This window comes from Terrapene carolina, unplaced genomic scaffold (genome assembly GCF_002925995.2).
Source record: "Terrapene carolina triunguis isolate 2854851 unplaced genomic scaffold, T_m_triunguis-2.0 Scaffold62, whole genome shotgun sequence".
Lineage (NCBI taxonomy): Eukaryota > Metazoa > Chordata > Testudines > Emydidae > Terrapene > Terrapene triunguis.
The window spans coordinates 9,202,791-9,229,683 of NW_020664413.1; the positions used below are offsets into that span (position 1 = coordinate 9,202,791).

Here is a 26,893-nt window from a genome sequence, read left to right on the forward strand (position 1 = left end):
AAAGCAAGAGTATATTGCTCCCCCAACAAAGCTGGGGGAGGGATAGCTCAGTGGTTTGAGCATTGGCCTGTGCTAAACCCAGGGTTATGAGTTCAATCCTTGAGGGGCCACTTAGGGATCTGGGGCAAATTCAGTACTTGGTCCTGCTAGTGAAGGCAGGGGACTGGACTCAATGACCTTTCAAGGTCCCTTCCAGTTCTAGGAGATAGGATATCTCCATTAATATTTATTTATTTAATCTGTTGTTGAGCACTAGCTGAGCTCTCTCTGCTGTGTGAAATACAGAGGAAGATGCAGGCCTTACCACCAGAAGTTTTCTGTCTAAATAGCCTACTTACGTGTAAAACCAGCTTCCCCATTCATGGGTTTCCATGGGTCAAGCAAGAGGTTAGGCTTGAGCTCTCCGGTCCAGTGCTGACAGAAATAGAGCAGCCTCTGGAAGGCCAGGAAGACTTGGCCTTGCCTAGACCAAGTCTTCCTGGCCTTCCAGAAGACTCCGGCGGAAGAGTTGGTTGCTTGCGCAGCTAGTTAGCATGGAGAAAAGCTGCTGCTTAGTTGGTAGCAGCTATTACAAGGATAGCTGAGCTCCTCCAGAATAGATGTGACTGGCTTCTCTGTGAGCGCCTTCCTCTCCCAGGCCTCTGGGATTTATTCATGTGCATCAGTCCCTTGCTAGAGCAAGGCCCTATTGTATATAGGCTCGGGGGCCTCTTAGCACTTTGCAGCATAAGGCCTTTACTCAGCAGCTAGATTTGAAGCGATTCATACTGGCTTAAGCCCTGGCAGAAAGGAGCTGAGCCCTACTAAGGGGGTGCTTGTGCTGGTGGAATTTATCAAAATATCAAAGTGAGGACTCTTGGTTCCTATCTGAGGTACCGTAGGTGGCTCTGTACATAATGAAACACGAAGCAGTTCAGTTATGAATAAAAGACCCGCAAATGATGTGACAAAAATACTTACATTTTATTTCAGCCTTTCCATGTTTTAATTAGGAAGCCCTCACTGAGGCGTTTGATGTTGAATGAATTGCAGCGTGTGAGATGTCGGAATGTTGAATTAATGATGTCTGGTGAGATGCAATCTTACACATGACATCTACTTTTTGCTGCTGCCTGTTTAAACAGAATGCTCCCGTTATGTATTTCAAGATCTAGTGCATCAGTTCTGGACTAGAAACTAAAAGCTGACTATATGAGGGTTCAGTAAACCTTCATATAGTATCTGGACGGGGACAGCTGTTGGCAAGATAAGGTTTCTTATGAACTGCTCCGGTTTGGGCTATAAGTGCTTAGAGTGAGGCACCCTAAATACAAACTAGGGGTACATCTACACTACCTGCCGGATCGGCGGGTAGTGATGAATCTATCAGGAATCGATTTATCGCGTCTAGTGTAGACGCGATAAATCGATCCCCGATTGCTCTGCCGTTCACTCCGGAACTCCACCACGGCGAGAGGCGGAAGCAGAGTCGACGGGGGAGTGGCGGCCGTTGATCCCGCGCCGCGAGGACGCGAAGTGATTCTAAGTTGATCTAAGATACGTCGACTTCAGCTACACTATTCTCATAGCTGAAGTTGCGTATCTTAGGGCTGGTCCACACTAAGCCCCCAGTTCGAACTAAGATACGCAACTTCAGCTACGTGAATAACGTAGCTGAAGTTGAAGTATCTTAGTTCGAACTTAAAGGTACTTACCGCGGGTCCACACGCGGCAGGCAAGCTCCCCCGTCGACTCCGCCTACTCCTCTCGCAGAGCAGGATTACCGGTGTCGACGGCGAGCACTTCCGGGATCGATTTATCGCGTCTAGACAAGACGTGATAAATCGATCCCAGAAGATCGATTGCTTGCCGCCGAACCAGCGGGTAAGTATAGACGTACCCTTAGATCGATCTCTCCCCCCCCAGTGTAGACCAGGCCTAAGGCTCAGGTGGTGTAGTCTAATAACTAGAGCAAGGAACTGGGAGTCAGGACTTCTGAGTTCTATTCCCAGCTCTGCCACTGACTATGTTTATAATTTTGGGCAATTAACTTAAGTCTCTGTGCCTCGGTTTACCAGACAAATGGATAGGTTAACACCTATCTCCTATGGATGTTGTAAGGCTTAAATAGTTAATTTTTATCAAGTGTTAGAGATTTTTGAATGACAAAAGTACAAAGTTAAAATAAGTATTACTTCTTACTGTACATTTAGTGCGTCCAGATGCTAATGTGGTGGGCATACATATCATCAAAAAAGACTAGATATTTCGGTAAGAGTCTAGTTCAGCTTTCACAAGTGCGGGCATGGATCTGGCTGTAAGTTTGCAGGGGAACTGAAATGGGGAATAGAAAGCTTAACTTGTTTGAAAAGAGAGAATTATTTTCAACCCTTATTGTGACCGTAAAATAGGATATGTGGTAAAATAGGGTTATTTAAGAGCTGTGTGTGGTGCAGCGTGAGGCTCCCCACCGTGTGCATCTGATTGGCTTACTCTACCTAGTGTCACTGCAGATCTTCCATGTGCACAGCTCCCATTGGGCTCCCTGGAGTTCCATGTACTGAGAAGATGCAGGATTGGGGCCACGAATTGGTGATATGAGTAATGGGTAAATCAAAAGAGCTGTGTCAAGTGTAATAGGACAGTTCTTTGGGCCCTTTGTAGCAAATGTTAGCATGGTCTAGCAGTGACAAGTATAAACTGTGAAATGATGTAAACTTATTTCTGTGTTGGGGTGTGGTAGTAGAATGCCAGTGTTGTTATATTGCTTGGATTGAAGTTCAGTCACTCATTACTCAGGTAGCTTTGGCCTAAACAAGGAAAACCTAACCCCAGCTTGGAAAGCGCTGAGATCTGGGTTTGAAGGTTACCAATCATTCTCAGATTAGTTTGCAATGGATGGAGCAGAACTAGAGTGCATCTGAGTGGAGGCGGAAGGGATGGGTGGAATGTGGCAGATGGGCGGTTGAGAACATCAGTTGGAATTGAGTGGGGGGATTAAGGATGGGAACTAGGTTATTTGGGAGATGCGGTCAGGAGGACATGGCAAAGGGTCTCTAGAGAACCTTTACGCTCTAAAATGATATCCACAACACTGATGCCTCTTTCTGCCCCAAATTCCTACCCACAAGAAAAGAGGAAACGAATAAAATCTTTAAAAAAGGAAAAACAAAAAAGAGCCAAGCTCCTTACCCCAACCAGTGCTGTGACTTTGAAAACGGACAGGTGCCAAGGACTCCATAAAGTCCACCATGAACTTTGCTATCCCTGTTGTACATGAAAGGTGCTCTGATGCTACCATGTTGGGTGGCAGTACGAAACTCTAAGATAAATGGAGAGATAGAAGTGGGAATTGTGTCAGAATGTTTGCAGGTCACCTTTTAGTACACAAATACAGTGGCTAAATGCTGGCATTCTGCGGAACACACTCTCAAGGACATTTACGAGTAGACTGGGGTATTTTGGATGTGTGGTTCTCCTGCCCTATTTGTATAACTGGGCATTTGAATTTGGTATCCCCATCTGATCTAGCTTCTTCTGGAATCCCAGGAATTTATCTGCTGCTCTGTGATAACATTTTTGGTTTAGTATCATTTTCCCAATTATGGAAATTGGTTTTAAAAACCAAACCAAAGCAAGTGCATATTGCTTTGGCTTTGAGTAATTAATCCTTCATCAAACACACACGGTGCTTTTTAACGTAGGTCCCAAACAGAAACAAAGCTGTTTGTGTGGGTCCCATCTGCTGTCACAGAGCATGTGCTCAGATTTAGCACATCCAGACTGTTTGTTCGTTAGGGAAATGCAATCTGGCCTAAAATGCCTTGCTCTTGGGTTGGTCTTAATCCCACCTTCCTGCTTCCATGTCATATACCTCAGTCCCGTCTACCTCCTCCAGAAATGGGTGTAGGTGGCTGATGAATGCCTTTGTAAGATATTGCTCTCCTTCTCTTCCGATATCTTATCGTATGTGTTAGCTGTTGGGTGAAATAGTTCTCTCTGAGTTTCTCATTTCCTAATGTTTTGAATACAGAATGTTTTTATAGGATCTGTGGTAAATTAATTGGTTTAATTACTTGGGATGGAGGAGAGGGACTTTTAAGAGTCTAAAATCCATCTCAATTTTTGTGACTGAAGGTAGAAATAAGAGCTAGTCAAAAATGGGATGCAAATTTATTTTATCTATTTATTGCAATTGTTTTTCACACATTTATTTATTTATTTTGGGGGTGGGGATTGAAATTTTGATGAGAAACTTTGATGAAGTTGTGAATTTCAGAACTTTTTTCCTAGAGCTGGTGAAGAGAGAGAAGAGGAAAGAAAGGAATGCAGTGCTGTTGCATTTATACAGTGCCTGCTTAAGTGTAGCCATGTCTGGGGTGAAAGATAGTAACTGTGCAGTAGAAGATAGCAAGTAAACATTACAGGACAGGTAGGAGAGGAAGTGAAGAATACAAATATCTGTTTGAAGCTCTTGAGGGGATTTAGGGCAGGTCTACACTAAAAAACACACAGTTTTGCCAGCATAATTGTGTGTACATTGGAGGGTTTTGCCAGAATAGTTCTGTCATCCAGGGAGCTCACCTCATCACACCACTGACCAGCAGAGCTATGTTTCTGATGTAGACCTGGCCTGATGTGATGTAATCAACCACATTAGAATTTAGCCAGGGTGAGACATGTCTGACTATTGTGGTAAGTGCCATAGGATTCTACTAGCTCCAAGGAGTCAGGGCTTCAGTTTTAAATGCCGACTGGGAGATGGTCTCTCTGACATCACACTGCCTCCTAAATCATGCTGCAGCTTTAGGTCAGCGACTCAGGGAGAAGAGTGGCACCTCCTTGGGTTAAAGCATGTAGGGGTGCTGCTAACCAAGTTAAAAACTAAGTTGGCTTGTCTTCCCCGATATTTTAACCTGAGTTAGCTAACACAATTTAAGAACACCGGTTTTATTTACAGTGTAGACATACCCTGTATCGCCTCTGCTCCCTACAGCACCCAGTGTAAACATTTCTCACGCATGGGGAATAGCTCCACTGTAAGAATATAAGCAATTTTATAATTATACTATTCGTTTAGATTGGGGAAAGGAGCAGACTTGTCATCAGTGGATTTCAGCCTGGTGAGTAGGCCTAGCCTTTGGGCTACTAGATGTAAAACTCTTCAAGCCCTGGTATATTATATTAGTTCAGAAGAATTATGGTCACCTCTAACTAAAGACTACCGGAATGCATGCGCATAAGAGGTAGCGTTCAGATCGTGCATTCAACCTTCCTGTTTATTTTCTGATTTTCTGAATTGTTGATTAACTGCAGAATGTTAACATTAATGTTATTAGCTAAGATTGAATTAACGCTACCTCCGTTTTCTTGCATTTAGTGCTTAATAATCCACTTTAACCATTCTCTAGGTAACTCTCCCAGTTCATCGAATACATATGCAAAGACGCAACCAAAGGATAATACATTATATAACAGCTTCTGTATATATGTGGATGATATTTCCTAGAAGTATTTTCATATATATTTAATTCTAATGTGAATTCAAACATATACTTATCGCCTTCTATTGATTACAGCATTGTTACCATGATTTGGAATCTCCTAGGCCAACATCCAACAGTTTAGGTGGAGTCTAGTAGAATCTACAACGAGAGGGGCTTTTTTTTTTTTTTAGAAGAAAGTGACGCTTGCTTTCTGCCCAGCCTTTGGTTGCTTTTTAAAATCTCTCTATTTTATTTTGATGCAGGTTTGTGTGTTGCTGTCTCACCCTATTAATTTGGAACTCCAAGGAAAATACCATTCATTATAACATTGTGGCTTTCTGCAGAGCTGGAGGATCATGGTGTATAATGGTTCTTTTCCTGCTCTTGATTGTTGGTGTCTGAAGACACCTGCATTAGCTTTATCTTGGGGTGCTTTTTTTTGGTTAAAGATACTTTTGCTGTTAGTGATATAATCTCCCGAGCTTCAGTTTTGGAAAATGTCCCCCCCCCATTTTGTTTGTTCTTTGGCTTTCTAATTGACTAGAGGGTAGACAGAATCATTTTTATTGGAAGACAGGTGGTGCTGGTTTTATACAGCATATAAATTGCTGCTGCCTCTTCCATTCGCATCACGTTTCAGGGGAATGTTCAGAATAGAGAACTATGATGCATTGTGGGTCTCTGATGGAGGAGTTTTGCTGTCTTTTGGGCGAGCCCCAAAATCCACATGAGTCCCTGGATTCTTGTTGATCTGCTAATCCCATTTCGTATTTACTTTCTATGAAGCAGTTTTTCCTTTTTGGTTCAAACCTCCCTGTCCCCAAAATCAAATCAAATCAAACCCTTTAACCATTGTGCAGCCCCTTACTTGATTTCTGTCTGTTACAAGCAAACCTGTTGTTCTCACTTCTCTAGTAAATTAGTTTCCATGAGAAATGCAGCATCACACTATGGCAAATGTTTTTTATAATAAAGGAACGAGTCCTTTATTTTAAGCTTCCCGTGGTTAAAATGTTATCTCTGTCCTGCTGTCTGGGTCTTTTCCTGTTCTGTTCGACATAGGTTCTTATACGGCTCTCGTTGTCACAGTATCGGAGTGCCTGTCCGAGTTGAGAGCGATGCAAGTGCTTTCTGTCTGAGTGGATGTAAGTCATTATCATCCAGTGGCTGCTTAGCACAGCTGTTTGGAGAAGAAGAGCTCTTGCAGCCAGGTTGACAGCTTCTGAGAAGTGATTCTTCCCCCCCCCCCCCCCCATTTCAGATCTGTCTCGGGAGAGTGATACAGAAGGGCCTGGGATCATTACAGAATATGAGGATCCATATAAATGTGACATACTGAAAGCAGCACTAGTCGTGGCAGCTGCTACCTCAGACTAGGAAGTATTAATAATGATACACACACAAACACCTCCCTACAGTTGGGGTGAGATTGGAGGGAGAGGGTTGGTATGTCTTTCCTTTGATTGGCACGGTACTCAAGCTGCTGTATTATAAATGCATCATGTGGTTCTTGCTCTAGTGTAGGGAAGGTGATTGTAAGGCATATAGTCAGAAATCACATGCTGCCTAAAACACATTGCTAATCAGTTGCATTTAAAGTTCCTAAACGTCATAATCACAAATAAGACGCTGACTGGCAACGGCTTTTCATTTCAGAGGATGCATCTAAGAATTGCTATTGCAAGTCTGTACGTTTTTGTTGAAATGGATTGTGAATGTTTCTGGCATCTGTGTAACCTTTTCGATTGCTGCTTTATTGGGTCACAAGTGCGAGTGGATGTCTGGCTGGAGGCGCTAGCAAGGTCTGAACTCCATGCATCTCTGGATGTGCATTGGCTTGTTGCCATAGAAGAAGAAAAGCAGGACAGAGCATGTATCTCTGGAAGCCCACCAGAGGGCTTTGCGAAGGCTGTGCACTGGGGTTGGGAACCCAGAGAAGCGACACCAGCGGGCTTTGGGAGATTAGCCAGAGCTTGGGCTCCCCAGCCTCAGAGAATGCTGGCTGCCAGCGAAGCTATTGGGCAGAACAAATCCAAGGGATGTTCCAAAACTCCAGTTAACCTGGAGTTACAACTGGGTCTGTAGTGTGCATGTTTTTCCTGGCACATTGTGGGGAAGTAGAAGCACTTAAAGAGCAGAGGCAAAAAGTGATCAGGAACACTGATGGCAGAAGGACAGTCCCGAATGATGATTTTCTTTCAGCAGCTGAAGTGTATCTGAGAGGCATTGTGATCCAGTGAATCAGATGCTGGACTGGGGTGTTAGAGACACTGGTTCTGTGTCCAGCTCTGGCATTGACCTGCTGTGTGAGCTTGGACAAATCACTCCACCACTGTGTGTCTCTGATTCTCCCTGCCACCCAGTCTCTGTCTTGTCTGTTGAGACTGTAAGCTCTTCAGGGGCGGGGCTGTCGATGACTGTGTGTACGTACGTACGTACAGGGCCTAGCACACTGGGGTCCCAGTCTTGGCTGGGGCCCCTAGGTGCTGCTATCATATAAATAACCAGAACTGGGAAACAAAATGTAACAGGCAGGAGTCACTGAGCCTGGTTTCGGAATGTGAGATATGGCTGCATGGTTCAGCTGGGCATACGTGGATCTGCATATCCGGGAGTGAGCCAATGTTAATATAGGCAGAGTTATTGACCTCATTATTTAAAACAGTGCTTCCCAGGTGTCTTTGTTAGCCACTTCTCTTATGCCTGGGACCACATCATGTGCAGCTACAGACTTGTCTTGACCACAGAAGCCTTGTGTTGACACAGGGCTTCTGTGGTCAAGACAGCAAGCTGCAGCCAGGCGCTGGTGCTATGTGAAGATGATATGGCTCAGCCTGGCCACACAGTAGCATTGTTTTATGCTGGGCTATAGAAATGAACTTGTTTTTCACATAGAGTTTTGTCATATTCTAGAAGAGGGCTTGAAAAACTTCCCAGACCCTTGCTAGCCAGAAAGTGTCACTTTCTGGCCAGAAGCTGATGCAGGCATAGGGCTCCTTTGACTTCCTTGGTGAGAAGCCAAGGGTCAGCATTGTCTGAGGAGGGAAATCTCTAGAGGATTCTGGAAGTTACTGTCCCTGAATTGAGGACATTGGCCAGTACACCGAGTCTTGTCCTGCTGATTTCAGAAGTTGCCAGGGGGATCTTTGACTTGCACCTGATGGGATGGTGGTCAATAGTGCCACCACCAGGCACTATATTCAAGTCAGTATCCAATTTCGCCTTGATTTCCTAAAAACCCTGCATGGGCTCGCTGCAGCCAAACTCCTGGACCTTGTCTCTCTGCTCCCCATTATCTAGCAGTGGCCTTTCCTCTCTCCCTCCATGCAGCCTGCCCGCAGTTGGTGCAAGAGCCTTTTCCTTGCAGTTCCTGGCATTGGGAACACCCTTCTGTATTTCTCCACCTCATTGACTTGCCATCCCTCTGAAAGTTGAGTTGAAAACCTATCCCTTTCCTAAACCTCGCCCACGGATCTTCACACAGCCTCACCCAGGCAAAATGCCCCCATGCTGCCCCTAGAGCCCCAGCAGCACATCTCCCTCAGGGGTTTCCACTGATTCCTCATCTGCTCCTGGGCCAACTCCATCACCTTGGGGGGGGGGGGGTGGACAATACAAAGCAGGTTTCCATGCAAGCTAAGGTTGGCAGGGGCAGCATTGTTGGATGCCAGGAAACTCAGTGGATATTCCCAAGGTGGCTTTCCATGAGCCCAGTCCCTCCCGCAAACTATAGATCACTTAATGGCTTCTGTAGAGCCAGATTGGTGGGAGGTGGTGAGATGGGACCACTTTGGTTCAGCTTCCCTTTCTCTATTGATATTTTCAGCAAGTTTCCTGGTGTGCCCACTCCTTTGTGAGGGGGATATTCTGGCCTCTGGTTTGGGCTAACCGCAGGGGATAAAGCTGGATCATTTGTAAATAAAGCTGTGGCCTCTTCCTTGTCAGTGGTGGTGTGGCACTGAGCTGTTGGGGTTAACATTCATGCAGAAGTGGGTGGCATGACGACCTAGAGCAGTATTAATGTGGGCAGAGTTCCTGACCTCATTACTTAAGCTAGCATTTCTGAGGTGCCTCCAGTAACCACTTCTCCTGAGCCTGGATCCTTATCTCTAATGTCTTATAAGTTCGACAGTCAGTTTGGGAGTTGTGTGTGTGAGATTTTTTTTTTTTTTTTAACATGCCCTGTAACGAACTTCCTTTCCTCTTCAAACAGTATAATTAAATCGCAAGAGCTGGAGACCTAATTATCCTTTCCCATATGAGAGGTGAAGCGCTTGTCATTAGAGAAAGGCTGTTGGCTGAAATCCAAAGGAGGTAAATCTCCTCAGAGCAGAGGCTGAAGCTCTGTTGGTATTTACTATTAAGAATAATGGCAGTTACCAAACGTATCGGAGAAGGTTGCTATCAACAGACACCTTGCGGGTTATTTTATTTTTTGGCTTGCGTGGAGATAAGCAGAAGGAGCAAAGATAAAAATAACTAGATTCAGCATTCCCTTCTCAGTTACTTGGTTTTTTTTTTTTGCCCCTTCCAAAGAAACATTATGAAGCCTCTGCATGGTGCATTTGACATGCTGAAATCTTGGCCTTGGAACCAGTGAAGCTATGACATCTGCAGTGATGCATGAAAAAATTACTGATGGAGATCTAAGCCTCATCTGTGCTGGGGGTTTGCTGTGACCGAGCCATGGGTGTAGCTTGTTCAATGCAAACCCTAGTGTAGATAGATGAAACTTTCATGGCCTGGTGTACCTGTGCTGGAAACCAGGGTAAGCTGCACCAGTGCAAATCATAGCTTTCCTTGTCTATAGTAGTGGGTTTGCACCTGTGCATCTATACAGGTGGCTGCAATTGGGGCAAATCCCCAGTGTAAGCAATGCTTTAGAGGCTGGTTTTTGACCCGGTTCCACCTGTTGTTTGTATTCCCATTGTTTAATAGATGCCCAATTTAGTGGGGAGTTAGTAGGAATTGCATTCGGTTATGTTCATTACAAGTATTCATAGGGCATCCATTTTAATACCTAGCCATCCCTTCCATCGGAGAACAATACTGTGTAGCACTTCTCTGTAAATCTAAAGAACTTTTCAAAGGTAAGTCTCACTATCCCTATTTTACAAATAGGAAGAATGAGGCTTTGGGAGCTAAGTGACTTCCCCACAGTGAATCAGTGGCAGAGGTGGGAATGGACTCCGTCTCTTGACTCCCATTCCAGTGTCCTGTTCAAGATAAACATTCCCAGCAACAGAAAGCAAATATACAGCAACACTATCTGCAGATCCAAAGGTCTGTCTAGACTAGAGCTTGTGGCCCTACTGTAACTTGCTATATAGAGTTGCCAGCACCTTTGTACACGCTAAACTAGACACTCCACAAAATTTGTTCTAAGATGAAGCTGAGATGTAGGGTAAACCACAGTTGTATGTGTCCTAGAACTAACGTTTGCGGGGTGCCGAGAGTAGCATTTACAAAGGCGTTAGCTAGCTCGTGTTAATTGGCAACCAGTTACTCCAGTTACAACAGCAGCACAAGTTCTACTCCAGATGGACCCTCTATGTCTCGGCTACAGTGTCCTGGCGAGAGTGAGTTTTGGATGCTAGGGCTCTGAGAATTCACTGTCATTAGCTCCCCTGAGCCTGGCCCATGGAGCAGTTCACTGAAGCATCTTGGATGCGTGGAGGTGGCGTGATAGGCCAGAGAGGGTGAGGTCCTCTCTGGTAGCTTGGCTTATGGCCATTTAAAGCCTTGTGGATGGTAAACAATACGTTGAATTTCATTCAGTTGATGTGCAGAGAGTGGAGCACAGATGTCCCATGCTGTCACTAGTTCACCCTGCTCATGAGATGGGCAGCCCTGTTTGTTCCTGGTTGCAGCCTTAGAGTCCTGTCCCATTGCAGTGCTATGGAGAATGAATCTCAGTAGTCCAGCCTGGAGGTAACAGAGATGTTGCTGACCATAGTGAGATCTGTATTGGAGAAGCAAGCATGCGGTCTCTTGGTATCTGAAGGTGAAGAATAAGGAAATCTATTACTGGCCATGATCTGTGGCTCCAGGAACAGATGTGAGTTTAGAAAGCCCCCAAGACTGCAAGCTATTTTGATACTGAGAAATTGAGGGAATAGTCACAGGCATTGCTATTTCCTCAGAATGCTAATTTGGATTCACAGAATAACAGTCTAGTTTTTGTAGGTGTCAGTACTATTTTCTTTAACGTAATGCCATCTGTAAAGTGTGTTCAGAAAACCTCTGCACACAGGGTTTGCTCTTATCTGCAACACAGTGTTAATTTATTGTTCATTTCTCACGTTTGCAAAGAGACAGACAGTTCTTCTGACAGTCTCAGTCACAAACACCAGCAGTAGCACTGCGTTTATTGAGGCTCCGGCAGCCATTGTGTGTGTGTGTACACACTGGAACAAAACACCCACACCTGGCCCTTGTCAGCTGACTTGGGCTTGCAGGACTTGGGCTGCAGGGCTATAAATTTGCAGCAGAGATGAGCCCGAGCCCAGGCTCTGGGACCCTCCCACTTGCAGGGTCCCAGAGCCTGAGCTTCAGTCCGAGCCCAGACAGCTACACTGCGGTTTTATAGCTCTGCCCCCGGAGCCCCGTGAGCCCGAGTCAGCTGACATGGGCTAGCAGCGGGTGTTTTATTGCAGTATAGACATACCCAATGTGTCTAGGCTTTCATAAGTGGCTCTAATTAGTGTAACTTTCAGCAACATTGATGGGCGCTCAGCGTTTTCATTTTCTAAATTGATTTATCAGTGCAAAAAGTACCAGCTGCCGACTGCTGCGGAACAGGTTTCAAAGCCTTTTAATGTCGCTCTTTGTCTATGCAAAGAATAGCATTGCCGATGCGAATCCTCCTTTTCCCATGCCACTCCGACCATTTTTGGCCTCTCTGCAAAATTCCTTCACTGGCAGCTTCTTGCCTTTCACATTCACGTCAACCTTTAAGGCTCCATGCAACTCCACTCTGATCTTTGTGCAGAATTCAGGACAACACTTAAGTATGTGCTTCAACGGGACTTGAGCACATGCTGAATTGCTCTCCTGAACAGGGATGCTTTCCTGAATTAGCGTCTACATCTGTCTTATTTCTTCCCAGGCCCCCTCTTGCCCCTTTGACTCCGCCTCTAGCCTTTTCCCACTTTTGTCTTCACTCCTTGCATGCTGCCCGCCCCTTTTGCCTGGAATTCCCTTCTACCCCGATACAAAAAGTTGTTTTTAATTCAAATCCCTTCCTGAAACACTGTTTGCTCACCCAACCCATCAATAAAGCTGTGGACACATTCTTTGTGGAACTTAGAATCTCTCTCTTAGTCACCTGCACTGAAGTCCTGCCTGCACACTAAAACATGTAGCAGCTAAACTCAGTTCTAAGAGAGAGGAATCTGGGCAGGAACCGCAATTATTGGTCCCCGTTTTATCATCATTCAGCCCCATGTACAAACTGTCAGAATCAGAGCTGGCTGCAGCAAGGTTCCAGTATGCTTGGCAACTTTGATAGAAACCACTGTTGCTCGAGACTCAAGTGAATGAGGTTCCTAAACTACGAGTAATCACAGCAAAGTTGATGAGAAACCAGAGCTATGCATTTTATTTTAAATGTTGGACACATTTTGATTTTGTTTTTTAACCATACATTTTCTTGTCTCTGTATTTTGCAGTGATGCAGAAAGCCGAAAAGTGTGCAAGAAGATGAAAGCAGATCCTAATTCAAAGGAGAAAGGGGTGGAATTATTGCATTATAAGTAAGTGTAGGACTGGGATGAGATTTGCTGTTACTAATTGTTCAAGCTACTGTATAATGACTTTCATTATTAGTTCTGTATTATATTATATTGCACTTTAGTACAGGGGTTTATTAGCTTGCCACTGTGCACTTGGACATTTAAAGCAGTCCAGGCCCCTATTTAACTACGCATCTCAGCATGTGCTTACGTCCCATTAAAGGTGAATTTACTAAGGTATTGAATTTGATGGGATGTAATCATATGCTTACATGCTTTGCTGAATCAGGCCCTATATGAATAGAGGTATGAATCTGAGGGAGCCTGTGTGGCCTAGTGGATAGAGCACGGGACTGGGACCTGGAAGACCTAGGTTCTATTCCTGGCTCTGCCACTGGCCTGCTGGGTGGCCTTGGGCAAGTCACTTCCTGCCTCAGTTGCACCATCTGAAATAATACATACATCATTTGCTAAGCACTTTGAGATCTGTTGATGAAAAGTGCTGTGTATTATTACTCATAAGAAGAGCTGCAATATTGCAAATGTAAGAGGTGCTGAGCAGCTGCATCTCCTAAGATCATACCTCTAGTAAATGTTCTCATTAAGGCTTCGCAGAAGAAATTATTCACTAGAGAGCTGTTTGCTTTAAGCTTCCCCCCTTCTTTTTTTTAATTGCTTTGCTGTACATTTCACACAGTTCTGTGATTTGAGTAGGATAATTTTATTCTGGCTAACGAGATGCCAGGATAAACAGCTGTATGATTTCTAGCAACATTCCTGAAAGTTAACACTGTTCCCCACTCTTCATTCAACAGGGATGGTGCATTTCATACTGAATATAACCGAGCTGTCACACTGAAGGTAAATTTAAATATTTGATTTTTTTTTTTTGGCACTGGAAAGTGGAGGGATGGGGAGACGTACGTGGATTAAAAACAGATGTTGGCTTTTGCAGTTTTGTGTAGGAGGCGGCAGGGAGAGGGTAAATTTCACAAACAGCTGAAACCCTTTAGGTCATTCTGTCTCTATGCGTCTGTCAGCTACATATCCACAAAAGTTGGATATGATTACCAAGATAGAACCAACATAAACTGTGAGTTTACTTGCAGGCTGGTAACAAATATGTTGTTTTGCCGTGAGATCCTGTCGATGGCAGTGTGTAACTAATAGTGTTAGCTGGACAGCATTTTGGGAAATACTTTCTCTGTTGTTCTAGCCACCGAGATATGAGCTTTAAAGGGAGATGAAATGGCCTTTTCTCTGATCTGATTATGGCAGCCTAGATTCATATGGATCTGCCCTGAGCACAGCGGGAACAAAATGACCTTCTTTCTCCTCCTGGAGATTTCACACAGACCAACAGGAAGCAAAATTCTATGGGAACAATAAAAGAAGGAAAAAGACTGTCAAAAATTCAAATAAATGTGTGAATTTTGGTGCAGTAGATTAAAAGCACTGTAGGTCGGGCAGACATTGCAAAGCTTTCCCCTATGAAGCCCTGGCAGGGAACCTGCATCCTAACCGGCAACATGTCTTCCTATCCTGGTGCTGGGCCCTCCGCAGCCCTGCCACTGCACCAGATACAGACCTGCAGTAACACTACCTGTGCAGCTTTGCTGCAGCTCCTCCATCCAGCCCTGCAGCACCTCCTGCTCTCCCAGCAGGTTTAGCTTTGTGAGCGGGGATTCGCCTGAGCATTTTGTGGACTAATGCCCAGGCTAACACCACGGCATTCACTTTTCCCTTTTGCCTCAGGCCGGGATTTGAACTGGAGATGAACAAACCTGCAGAGCTTGAGGCATGTGGGTTACATGAACTTGCCCTGTGGGAGCTGTGCTCATTGGCTGCATGTTTCAGCCCACTCCTGCATGTTCCCTTTAAAGCCAGGATTTCCAAGCGGACTTATGCTTTCTATCTTTGAGATGGGCAGAGGGCTGAATCCATGGTCCTCGGGGAGCACTCAGTGTCTACTATCCTGTCTTCAGTCCTTGTTGGGTAAGGGCACTTGTCTTTCCACCCTGTTCAATAAAGGTCTTGATGGCTGCCAGGAATCACCCCATATCCCCTACAAATGTTGCCACAACAAGGGAGAAATGCTCCTGCAGTGCTGGCTGATGGGCTATGGTAAACCGCAAGGCATGCGCATGCCCCCGAAGGGATTAGTGTGCTGTTACTAGAGAGCGGAGCAGGTACATTCTTAAACATTATGGGCTGTTACTTATTCTCTCAGCTTCTGCTGGGAGCTTTCCCCATTCCCGCTGCCCTGTTTGGCACATCTTTCTTGGGCCTCCCCTGACCCTTATTGACTGGATTACATGGCCCTACCATCCACCCTGTCCACTGCCTACTGAAGATGGGTAAGCAACTCATTGATGACCCAAGGAAGCGGGTATCTGGCTCTAGTGCAGATGAAAAGGAGTTATCCAGGTACCATCTTGCCCCTATGTTTAAAGACCATACTCCTGATTATCAGTTTAGTGTCTTTAAAGTTAGCTTGCAAATGCATCAGTTCAGCATCAGTCCATCATTCAACATGACTTTCATAAACTTTCTCACTAGCTTTGCTACTCAGAGCTATGTGTATATTGGCAAGGGCTTTCTCCCTTATAGCCCGTCTTCTCCTCTTCCTATTTCATCTTGCATAGGCTGTGATATATCTCCCTCAATTGCATTTTGGCCATGCATTTACAAACACTAACTAACTAAGTGGTGCAATACCCCAGCTAGGTAGGTTATTGTACCCATTTTGCAGATGGGCACACTGAAGCTCAAAGAAGTTAAGGGATTTATTCCACATCACACAGCAACTCAGTGGCAATAAACCAGGATTTTTTTTATTCCAAGTCATGTGCTTTAATTGATCGATCGACCATACTGTCTAACTTGTAGTTTTCTGTAGTGTAAGGCCAGGATGCCATAAATGCAGGATTGGAATTTAAGCCTCCACTGCAGGAACTACCTGAAAGGGAATTTTCTCCTGTTCTGTAAAGGATAAAACTTGTTAAAACACAAATCTCTTCAATAATAGCAAAGAGAATACACAGAAGTGCTAGTCTGGTAAATTAGTCCTGGTATTATCTCTGAATCAAGTTTGCTCTTGCAAGTCCGTGTTTAAAACTGAAATATTTGTGTGTCAAATCTAAAGGATAATAAGCCTCTTATTAGCATCCTGATGCATTATGGTTTACTTTCCATAAGATGGCCAGTTAACAACCAGCTTATATGGGGCTCACCACTGTGCTGGGGAACCTGGTTCCATCATGTTGAAACATGGTTTGATCTTGCAATATAGAGTGGACAACACCAGGTTCCTGAACTGTGCTACATCTGTGTTAAGTTCAAAGCTTTGGTGTGGTTTGAGAAAACAGTTAAAGCACAACTTGGTCCTGTCTGTGCGACGAGATCAAAGTGTGTTTTTAATCACAGTGTTTGCTACGGACTCCCTGACACAGTGGATGGACCTTGTCCAGATCTCCAACCCTAACCTGGGAATGCAGGAACCTTGTAGTTGCTTTTTATGTTCTTGGGATTAAAAGGGTTATTTTAAAATGCTCAGGAAATGCGGCAGCTCCACTGAGCAGAGGAATGAGTGGAAGGCAATATGCTGCCTACCCCTGCCAGAAAACATGACACAGCATCTTTTTTTTTTGGCTGCAAGAGAGAGGCTGGATGAATTAAATCCCTTTAATCCTTCATCCTCTAACAGCATCTGTTTCTACATAGCTGAACTTGGCACATGGGAATTCCTGAAATCACGCTTGATAGCAGTTAAAAGATTGACCCCCTACCTCTTCCCCGATGTATAATTGAGATCTAGACAAACTCTGCCAACTCTGAGAGAGCAGAATCTAATGTATGGTTCTTAACTGCAGAAGATCTCTCTCCCTTCCTACCTCTCTTTCACCTGCCCTACCTCCCCCGCATGCTATAGAGCCCTCTTCCAGCATTGGTCAGAGAGGTTATTGCCCGTAGCTTCTGAGTGCCATCTATGCTACAGTTACAATTACGTTATAAGATGGTTTGGCCTGTCTAGATGGGACCCATCTCTGTTACCACCGTGGTAATGTGTGTTGCTTCTCCCAAAAGTGCCGGAGTATGTAAAGTCTCCTTACTCAGCAGATCTGCTCCCTGGATGTATTAAGAGACCTGTCTGCTGACTCGAGTAACTAAAATACACAGATACTGCTTTTCCCTCCCCTGAGCCCTTCAGAGCCAACTGGGATGCCGCCGGAATCTTTCTTCTTGCCCATCATGAACAGATTGTTGTGCTGAGTTCCAGTCAGTTACACTGTTGCATCCCCACTGAAGGCAAAAGGGTTGTAAGAATATCACTGGGGCCTTGTCTAGACCAGAATAAAAGGTGGGGTGTTAGCATATGTCAGCTAACGTGTCTGAAAAGTCTCAAGTAGACAAATCTTCAACACCAGCTAAACTGGTTGAGCTCAAGCCTAGACTTTAATTTGACCAGCTGAGCACGTGCTAACTATGTGTGGCTGTGAGTACACTAGACTTCTCAAACGTGAGCTGCCTGAATAGAATGAGAATCTGGCTTGAAGGAAGGGAGGCATCTTAGCCCACCAGGCCAGGGAGCAGCTGGGGAGCTGCTTTATAGAATCTAGTCCTGCTGAAATAGTCCGCTGTGGTCTGGAGGATCCTTGCAGCAGTGTATCCTCTAACCTGATCATGCTCATCTCTTGACCTGTTTCTGCCATGGCTCCATCAGCTATACGGAGAGAACAAGCCCTGATGACCTGGGATATTCATGTCATGCAAGGAGTTCATGCCTTTGAACAGCACCTTCCACCCTTGTTCAGATAAACTGCATCAGTTCCCCTACCCGGGAACCCTCTGCTGCATTAAAGAGTATAGCTTTAGGGCAGAATGGCAAAAGCTGTTGCTGAAAGGGAAGACGAAAAGTCAGCTTAGTGGAAAGATGGCATTTGGGATGGTATCCCTCCTGTTCTGGTAGCAATTATGTTTAAAAGCCCCTTGTTGTCTTTCCATTCATCGCAGTCAGTGGTGGCTTTTCTAAAGGATCCGGAAGGAGCTCCGTTGTGGGAAGAGGATCCCGAAGCCAAAGATGTTGTGCATGTGGACAGTGAAAAGGTACTTCAACCAGATACATAAAGTGTGTGTCTGTATTTTTAATGTAATGTCAGTAAGAAGTGTGTAAACTCTTTACAAAAGTGAGCAAGCACCATTATCCCGCTTTTCAGAAGAAGAAACTGAGGCACCGATTGTTTAAGTGACTCTCCCAAGTTCACATCTCACATTAACTGCAGAGTCCGATCTCCTGACTCCTGTTTCTGCTGCAGCATGCTGCCTTACTTTTAGTGAATTGCAAAACCATTGTGGGTATTGCAATAGTATAGCTGAGATCGGGGCCTCATTATGCTAGGAGCTGTACACCCAGTAAATGACCAGTCCCTGCCATGAGGAGTTTACATCTAAATAAAGATATGAGAGACAGCCTGGGAGAAAGTAATGCTATTTTCATTTTATAGACTGACAATAAAGCACAATGAGATTCAGTGATTTGCCCAAGATCATGCAGGGAGTCTACAGCAGAAGCAGGAAGTGAAACCACATCTCCACGGTGCTTGCCTAGTGCTGTAACCACAAGACCAGCCTTCCTCTCCGTTTAAGTGGGAAGGCTGTGAATGTGTAAAATTGTATTTCTCGTTTTGAAAAGACAGGGTGGTTGCAGTGGTAACAGTGCGATCTCCAGTAATGATCAGTTTGATGTTTTGTATGCTTTTCCAGTCTATTGATTTTAAAATTTTAATTGATTGAGCTTTAGATGGTGTTTCATAAAGAGCCTTATCCATATCTAGCTTTCATTTTTGATATAAGGAACAGTTATTTTGACATTCAGTTTTTGTAAGAAGATTAATTTTTAATGTTCACCATTTTGTTCTCCATTACAAGCTCTCCCAGGGTCACATTCAATTTAAAAACTTCATCTCGTTTTCCCACCATACCGGCACTGAAAAATCTATTCTCATTGCCTCTCATGGCCCTGCCTAGGCTTTCATGGTGTGGAAGCTAAAGTCTTTTATTTTTTTTTTTTTATTGAGTCCAGCTCCTTAATAAGAAATCAGAGTAGTTTTCTTTGAGAGCATCAGGCTGGAAAACGGGTTTATTATCCTATAGCTTCCAAAAGCCTCTATTGAGAGTCGGCAGGTAGTGTAATTTCTACATCCTATCACTGAAAATTTCTCGTAAGGTATTTAGTGAACCAGTCCCGTGGTAATTTGTATTAACTCTTTCTAAGCCGGAATTGAGTGGAGAGAAGTGATTCGACTTTTGGCTTTTTACAAGATTTCCCCCCCTTAAATAATGAAGCAAACAAGGGGAAGTGTCTTTAATACATTATTTGCCTTTTAAAGTTGAACACAGATAAAAGTGACTGTGGCCTGATGCATGTGTCTGTTTCATGGATAACGGTTTTTGTTTGGTTTATACTTTAGGAATTCAGAAGGCTTCTAAAGAAAGAAGACAGACCTCTTCTGATGATGTTCTATGCCCCATGTACGTGATCTGGTATTTCCTATCAACCTGTCACTCCTGTGGCTGATCAACCATCATCCCTACCCAGAGGTGCTCTCCTCTGAGTGGAGTGCTCTCCACTTTCTTCATTAATTACGCTTTAGTGACTAATATTCATCTCCTTGCACTGTACAGCCTTTAGCATTTGTCTTCTGGTTTCTTTCTGGTCTCTTTCCCCCTGCCATCCACTCTATCACTCTCCTGGCCAATCAAACTTCTTTTAAATTTGTTTCCCTTTTCTTTCCACAAGTTGTGCCTCTTTCCACTGCCTGCTGGTACCGGTCTCAGTCACTACACTTTCACATCACTTTCTTACTACTTGTCCTGTCTGGTTTTCTCATGCTCTATTCCTGTTTGGTATGCTGAGTGCATATGACTTAATAACGCATATACTTTTGTGTGTGCCCAGCACTCTGCCCTCTACAGTACTATGGACGCATGTGAATACTGTTCATATTTTTATTTACTTTCTGCAGTGTTCTTCTCCATAGCCCATGAAAAGCTGGTCCCATGAGAACAGCGAATCTCCAAAGGAGACCAGGGCTCTGGCTGCAGCTTCATATGTTCTTCCTTGTGTCAGGCAGAGGGGACAGAGTACTGCTCAGGAGAGCTGCATACATGATGTAACATGGGGTGCTGAGTAATTGAACCCAAGTTGCCAGGATCCCTCAAAGCGTTTGGGAAAGAGTGTGTCAGGTGGAGTTGTAACAAGTCACAAAATGACAGCAGTGTGACACCTTGACATTGTGTTGTATCAATGCCCGGTGACTGAGTCACGCTGCGAACATCGCTGGGTGTGAATGTTGCGCTGCTGCTATTTGGTGGCTCCTTGCAATTCCATTCAGCAACCTAGAGACTTTCCAGCCCTTTTAATGCTCAGTACCATTGCACTAGAGCCATTGCCCACTTGCAAGACAGGCGGGCTGTGAAAAAGGAGCGATCACATGATCTAAGGTAGAAAAGCACTGCTGCATTAGCCTTGGTAGTGGAACTGGTGATGAGTTAGGTGTCACTTCCAGTTGGGTGATCATTGCTTTGCTGTGTTATACCGAGCATCCCAAGGCAGCATTGTCTGTGGTTTCCTAATGAGTGGCCCAAAGTGGTTTCCTCATCCAGGGTATGTAATTCTACATTTAGTCCCATCTGAGCTTTGCTAGGAACTGCCCAGGACTTGGTCTAATAGCTCAGTAAAAGAGCGCATTTCCCTTACCACTGCAGCTTACCCTAGCTCCTTTCATTTAAACTTTACACATGTGGAGAGATTCTCCGGGTCATCTCTGCGTGACCTTGTCATGTTCTGAGGTGCAGCATGTACTGTAACTCCCAGCAACTGCCTCCTGCCTTGTGTCCGGTGAGATGATATGCCTTCCCTAAGTCGGTAACTCGTTCCTCTAGGGAGATTCCTGAGCCCCAGAACACTTTCGCAATTTACCTCCTTCATTAATAATTGTTTTCCACAACCAGTCCTTTCTTGAAATGCGCATTACTTGACCCTTCATTCCCTTTGAGCTGTTTCCCAGACACACTGCCGCTTCCAGTGTTGCTGCTTTTGAACCCCTGCTAGTTTTCGCTATTGTAATGCTTTTGCTGCTCTCTAAACTTCTACAAAGAAGCCTACTTTTTTTTTTTAACCCTTCTTTGATTTCACAATCCTTCATTCCCTCGTCTTTTATTTAACATTAACCTTCTGACTTGGTTCTCTTCCCACTCTTCTACTTCCCTTTCGCTGTGCCACCTACTCAAGAAAGACCAAACTCATCCAGCAGTCATGTTAAAATACTGGTTATCAGAATGTGCAGATACTGATTGCTGCCACATGGCGTGGGTGGAACCTTTTGTAGCCCTGACCGACGTCTTGTTTTTGGAAAAGGGAAATCTGGATCAGTCTTTTATAACCACCCCTGTGTTTCACACTGTTATTACCCAGAGCTGGAAAAAAACTTTTCCTTTGATAAGAATGGGGTCCCAAATCCCTCCATCTGGGATGGTACCTGACTAAGATCTGCAGTGCTTCTAAACTTTCTTGGAAGCAAGTCGTACTGCAGAGAAATCAAAGATGGTGAAATCATCCATTTTTGCTACATTGTGGCAGACTCACAGGCAATAGACATCTTCAGTATGTGCTAGTGAGTGGGAAGATGAAGGTATCTGCAAACTGCTAAATAAAGTAATTTAAAAATCTAAGAATACAGTGATGCACACTAAAAGCTATTGGTGGGGAGGGGGGCGAGGAAAGGCTCATTTTCCATAGAGAAATCAGCTGCCACATGAGAGCATTGATGGTTGTTACAGGCCTGTGCAACTAAGCCAAATCTAAACAACTAGCAGGTGGACTAATTGGAGACCAAATTATTTGTGGTATAACTCCAGTTCAGTGCAAAATGATTGCAGGAAATGGACCTGACTTTGCAACAAATGAAGGATATTTATAGTCCTGGGCTTCCAAAATGGAAAGGTTAGTGAGCATTGCAAAAATTGAAGTGCATCTGATTAAAAATTCATTCGAAGGCACAAAGACAAAATGGAGGAATAAGCAAATGACAGAGATCAAAATTGCTTGCCGTGAATGTGGAGGAACAACACAACTGAGATGTCTGCATACACTAGAGGTGCGGGATCATGTGTGCTGCAAAAGTCTGGTGTTCTCAGCACAAGTTGCGAAAGAAGTACAGAAGCAAAAACGTGACCAGACAGCTGGAGGATATATCTCATGATGACGACAACAAAATTAAGTTCTTGATTGGGTCTCTTGATTAAATTTACAAAGTGATGCAGTCACATTCAGTGTTTGTTAGAAAAAGATCAGTGACTGTTCAATGTTAAAATAAACCCTAGCCTGTTTCAAATACCTGGCACAAAATGAGCCCTTGTGACAAAGCTACACTGAGAAGTCTGTATAAGGACAGATACTAGTCGATGAAGTTTGTAATAGGGTAACAGGGAGTTCACTGCTGAAAGATGGTAGATGCAATACAGCATGGAGTTGAAGGTGAGGACCTCAAGGCAGCTGTTGTAGATGGTGTGTTCTGAGAGTTTGGAGCCGAAGTGAGTTAGGCAGGTGGGATTTTTGAAGGTAGAGGAGACCAGTGCATGCTTGGATTTTTAGGAAAGAATTCAGAAGAGAGTGAAAGGTTAAGGCGGGGACGACGGAGGTTACTAGCCAGGACAGTCTGAGGCCCAGAGGGCTGCTGAAAGGAGTTTGAAGTATAGAGCAAGAGACGTCAGCGTTGGTGAGAGGACAATGAAAACGGCTTGTGGGAGGAAATGACTGACAGAGGATGCCATTTGCTGGCTGTTCAGCAGACTGCATGACAGTGGCTGATGCCAGTTTAGGCCTCAGTGAAATGGATGGTGTGCCATGCGCATTATGAAATCTTCTTAACTGGCACTAATTAGCCCCCTTGTACCAGTCTCAGCCAAGGTCAGTCTCACGCCAAGGGTGGAATAGCCATGGAAACTTGAATCCTTTTCCCTTCTCTCCTAGAGGATGTTCCCCCTGGTTGGGGATGAGGCACACTGATGTGGGGAAGCCTGAATTGCTGTTGCCAAAATCTCCCCAGAAACATTAACAGATCTTTTTGGGGGTGATCTCATGTAGCGTACAGGGCAACTGCTTATTCTTTTTCTCCTCTTCACTGCTGGCTGGAAGACAAATGCTGACTACTGTCGCATTGCAGTCCCAGGAGTCATTCAGATAAAAGTCCCTTTCATCTGACTCAGGAGAACTTAGTCACGTCTTCTCCCCCATCTCAGTTTACTTGGCAATGGAAAAACCTGCTGGTTACAAGGTGATTTATTGTTAATCTACTTAAACCTCCTACAGCATCATCTACACACAGCTTTTTAGCACATGCCAGTCCCATGTCTTCTCTTTTTTGCTAGCTAATCTGCCTTGTCTGGCATCTGGAGGATCTTCTTTGAACTGTCACCTTTCCTAAGTAGTCAAATGAGCATTAGTGTTTTTTTAATGTCCACTTAGTGTGTTAAGGAAGGGTTCCTCGATTAAATTCTTAAGACTTGTTACACTGGATTGAATCAGAAGTGCCCTAATTTTTCCATATTAAGGGCCAGATTCTGATTGCTCTTGCACTGGAGTGCAAGTTTGGGGAGACACATATGACCTTGAACTTGGATCTTGACAAGTGACTTTTAAAATGTAGAGTGAGACCCAGATACCTATTGGACCCAGCTCAGTGGGAATATTGAGTGCCTAGAGAATACAGGATCAGGTCCTTTAATTGTAAGTGTGTGTATGTATGGTTTCAGTTAAAGGGACACTGAGAACTCAGTTTAGGTCCAGAATTTAGAATTAATTTTTTCTTTAAGTGAGGAGGCGAGGGAAGAAAAAGGGTTTTAATAAAAAATGAAGAGAGATGTTTTGCTGAAATTTTGGGGGGAAATATCAGTGATAACTGTTTCAAATTTTAAGAATTTTTATGAATTATCATGGTCCCAAACACAACACTACTGCCTCTGGAATCAGAATGTGAAACTGAGTATGAAATTGGCTGATCTGGATGAGTGAAATGCAAAGCCAAACCCAAATGGCAAAAAAGTAATTCTCTTAGAGATGTTAAATAATCTCAGGGGCTTAGTAAAGTAGGTAAGGAATAAACAGTGATTTTATTTTTTTTAATCTTGATATTCTTTAGAATGTTTTGAGATTTGAAGCTGTTTTTCAGAAAACATTTCATCTTTCACTGTTTTGATGTGCTAGATTTCATGTATGAAATAGTGTCATTACTGGTATATGATTTGCCTTGTCTTTTTCTCCCCCCTTTTTGACCAGGGTGTGGTGTTTGTAAGAGAATGATGCCATCTTACCAGCAGGCAGCCACAGAACTGAAAGGCACATATGTAAGTGAGAGGATGACAAGATGTATAAATGTCAAAAACAAAAAAAACCCTTAAGTTTATCATCTGAATATTTAAGACTGTACATATTAACTGAAGCAGGACATTTTAACTGATTTCAGGTTGGATGAGAAATATTTTAAGCAACTCCAAAAAAACAAAAAACAAAACCCAAACCCGACTCCAAATCCTTTCACAATGTTTGGTCTTGATTTCTGTACTGTGGAGCACAAGATTTTACTCATTCACCTCCTACACCAAGTGTGACTCTTGCCAGGACAGGCTATGGTTCTAATCCCGCACACACTTACCCACACACTTAGCTTTAAGTATGTGAGTAATCCTGTTGATTTCAATGGGGCTGGTCATGTGAGTAAAGTTAAGGAAGAGTTTGCAGGATTGGGGTCTAATAGTCCTTTTAGTCTGGTGTCCTGTCTATGAGGGTACGTCTGCATTGGAATGGGAGGTGGAATTGCACCATGTGTGGACGTACCGGAGCGAGCTTTGATCGAGCTAGCTCATTAAAGTAGCAGTGAAGCCATGACAACGTGGGTGATAACCAAGTATGTGCCCAAGATCCTGGGTGGGATTGCACTTGGGCAGCTAGCCTGTGCTATTTTTAGAGAGGTAGCTAAATTAAAGCTAGCGTGGGTATGTCCACCTGAGCTGCAGTCACATCTCTTGTTGCAGTGTGGACATATCCTGAGAATGACCAAAGCTGGATGCTTCAGAGAGACACTTAAATTCCCATAATACACCTAGTTTTATAACAGGGAATCATACTCTGGTGGGAGGGCGAATTCCTCCTGACTGCAGCTTGTGATCAATCTCTGTCATGAAGGATGAGGATTGATTGACCTTGTAATTTTATCTTAGCTTTTATAACTGCAGAGAATGTTCGTATTCATAGCAATGTCAATCATGTTTAGAACTTCATTAAAGTACTGGCATTGGTAATATCCTGCAACAGTGAGTTTCATAGGTGAATTATATGTTACATCAATAAGATTTAGCATTGATCATAAAATCATAGAAATATCGGGCCGGAAGAGACGTTGAGAGGTTATTAAGTCCAGCCCCCTGCACTTGAGGCAGGACCAAATAAACCTAGAACTTCTCTGACATGTGTTCGTCCAACCTGTTCTTAAAAACTTCCAATGATGAGAATTCAACAACCTCCCTTGGAAGCCGATTCCAGAACTTAACTACCTTTATACTTAGAAAGCTTTAATCTAACCTAAATCTCCCTTGCTGCAATTAAGCCCATTACGTCTAGTCCTTCCTTCAGTGAACATGGAGAACAATGGATTGCCATCCTGTTTATAACAACCTTTAACATATTTGTTATCAGTCCGTCCTAAGTCTTCTTTTCTCACGACTAAACATGCCCAGTTTTTTTAACCTTTCCTCATAGGTCAGGTTTCCTAAACCTTTTATTATTATTTGTTGCTGTCTTCTGGACTTTCTTCAATTTATCCACATCTTTCCTAAAGTGTGGTGCCCAGAACTGGACAGAGTTCTCTAGCTGAGGCCTTACGGGTGCTGAGAAGAGCAGGACAATTCCTCCATGTCTTACATATGACACTCCTGTTAATATCATTTTGGGGTGTATTAGCCTTTTTCACAACTGCATCACGTTACTGACTCAGATTCAATTTGTGATCCACTCGAACCCCCAGATCCTTATGAGCAGTACTGCCACTTAACCCGTTGTTCTCCATGTTGTACTTGTGCATTTGATTTTGCCTTCCTGAGTGTATTACTTTGCACTTGTCTATATTGAATTTCATCTTGTTGATTTCAGACCAAGTCTCAGATTTGTCAAGGTCATTTTGAATTACGATTTTGTCTCCCAAGAGCTTGCAACCCCTCCCAGCTTGATGTCATCCACAAATTTTATAAGCATAGTCACCCCTCCATTATTCAAGTCATTAATAAAAATATCGAATAGTACTGAGCTGAGGACTGGCCCCCACAGGACCCCACTAGATACGCCCTCCCAGTCTGATAACGAACCATTGATAAGTACTCCCTGAGTACAGTCTTTCAACCAGTTGTGCACCCACCTTGTAGTAATTTTATTTAGTCCACATTTCCCTAGTTCGTTTATGAGAATGTCATGCGGGACTGTGTCAAAAGCCTCACTAAAATCAAGATATATCACATTGACTACTTTTCCCCTACTTGATATCTTCAAATAAGTCACGGGACTTGGGTCAAGATTATATATATGTGTGTGTGTGTGTATATATATATATATATATATATATATATATATATATATATATATAT

The 26,893-nt window shown here is 43.8% G+C and overlaps 1 protein-coding gene across 1 annotated transcript in view; it reads left to right on the forward strand.

Moving 5' to 3' along the window:
- Positions 1-26,893, forward strand: part of PDIA5 (protein disulfide isomerase family A member 5) — a 121,594-nt gene that overhangs the window by 25,633 nt on the left and 69,068 nt on the right. The window contains exons 4-8 of the mRNA XM_024205723.2: positions 13,136-13,219; positions 14,014-14,059; positions 18,212-18,304; positions 19,669-19,729; positions 24,537-24,604. Of these exons, the coding sequence (XP_024061491.1) occupies positions 13,136-13,219; positions 14,014-14,059; positions 18,212-18,304; positions 19,669-19,729; positions 24,537-24,604 (352 nt within the window). The remainder of the gene's footprint in view (positions 1-13,135; positions 13,220-14,013; positions 14,060-18,211; positions 18,305-19,668; positions 19,730-24,536; positions 24,605-26,893) is intronic.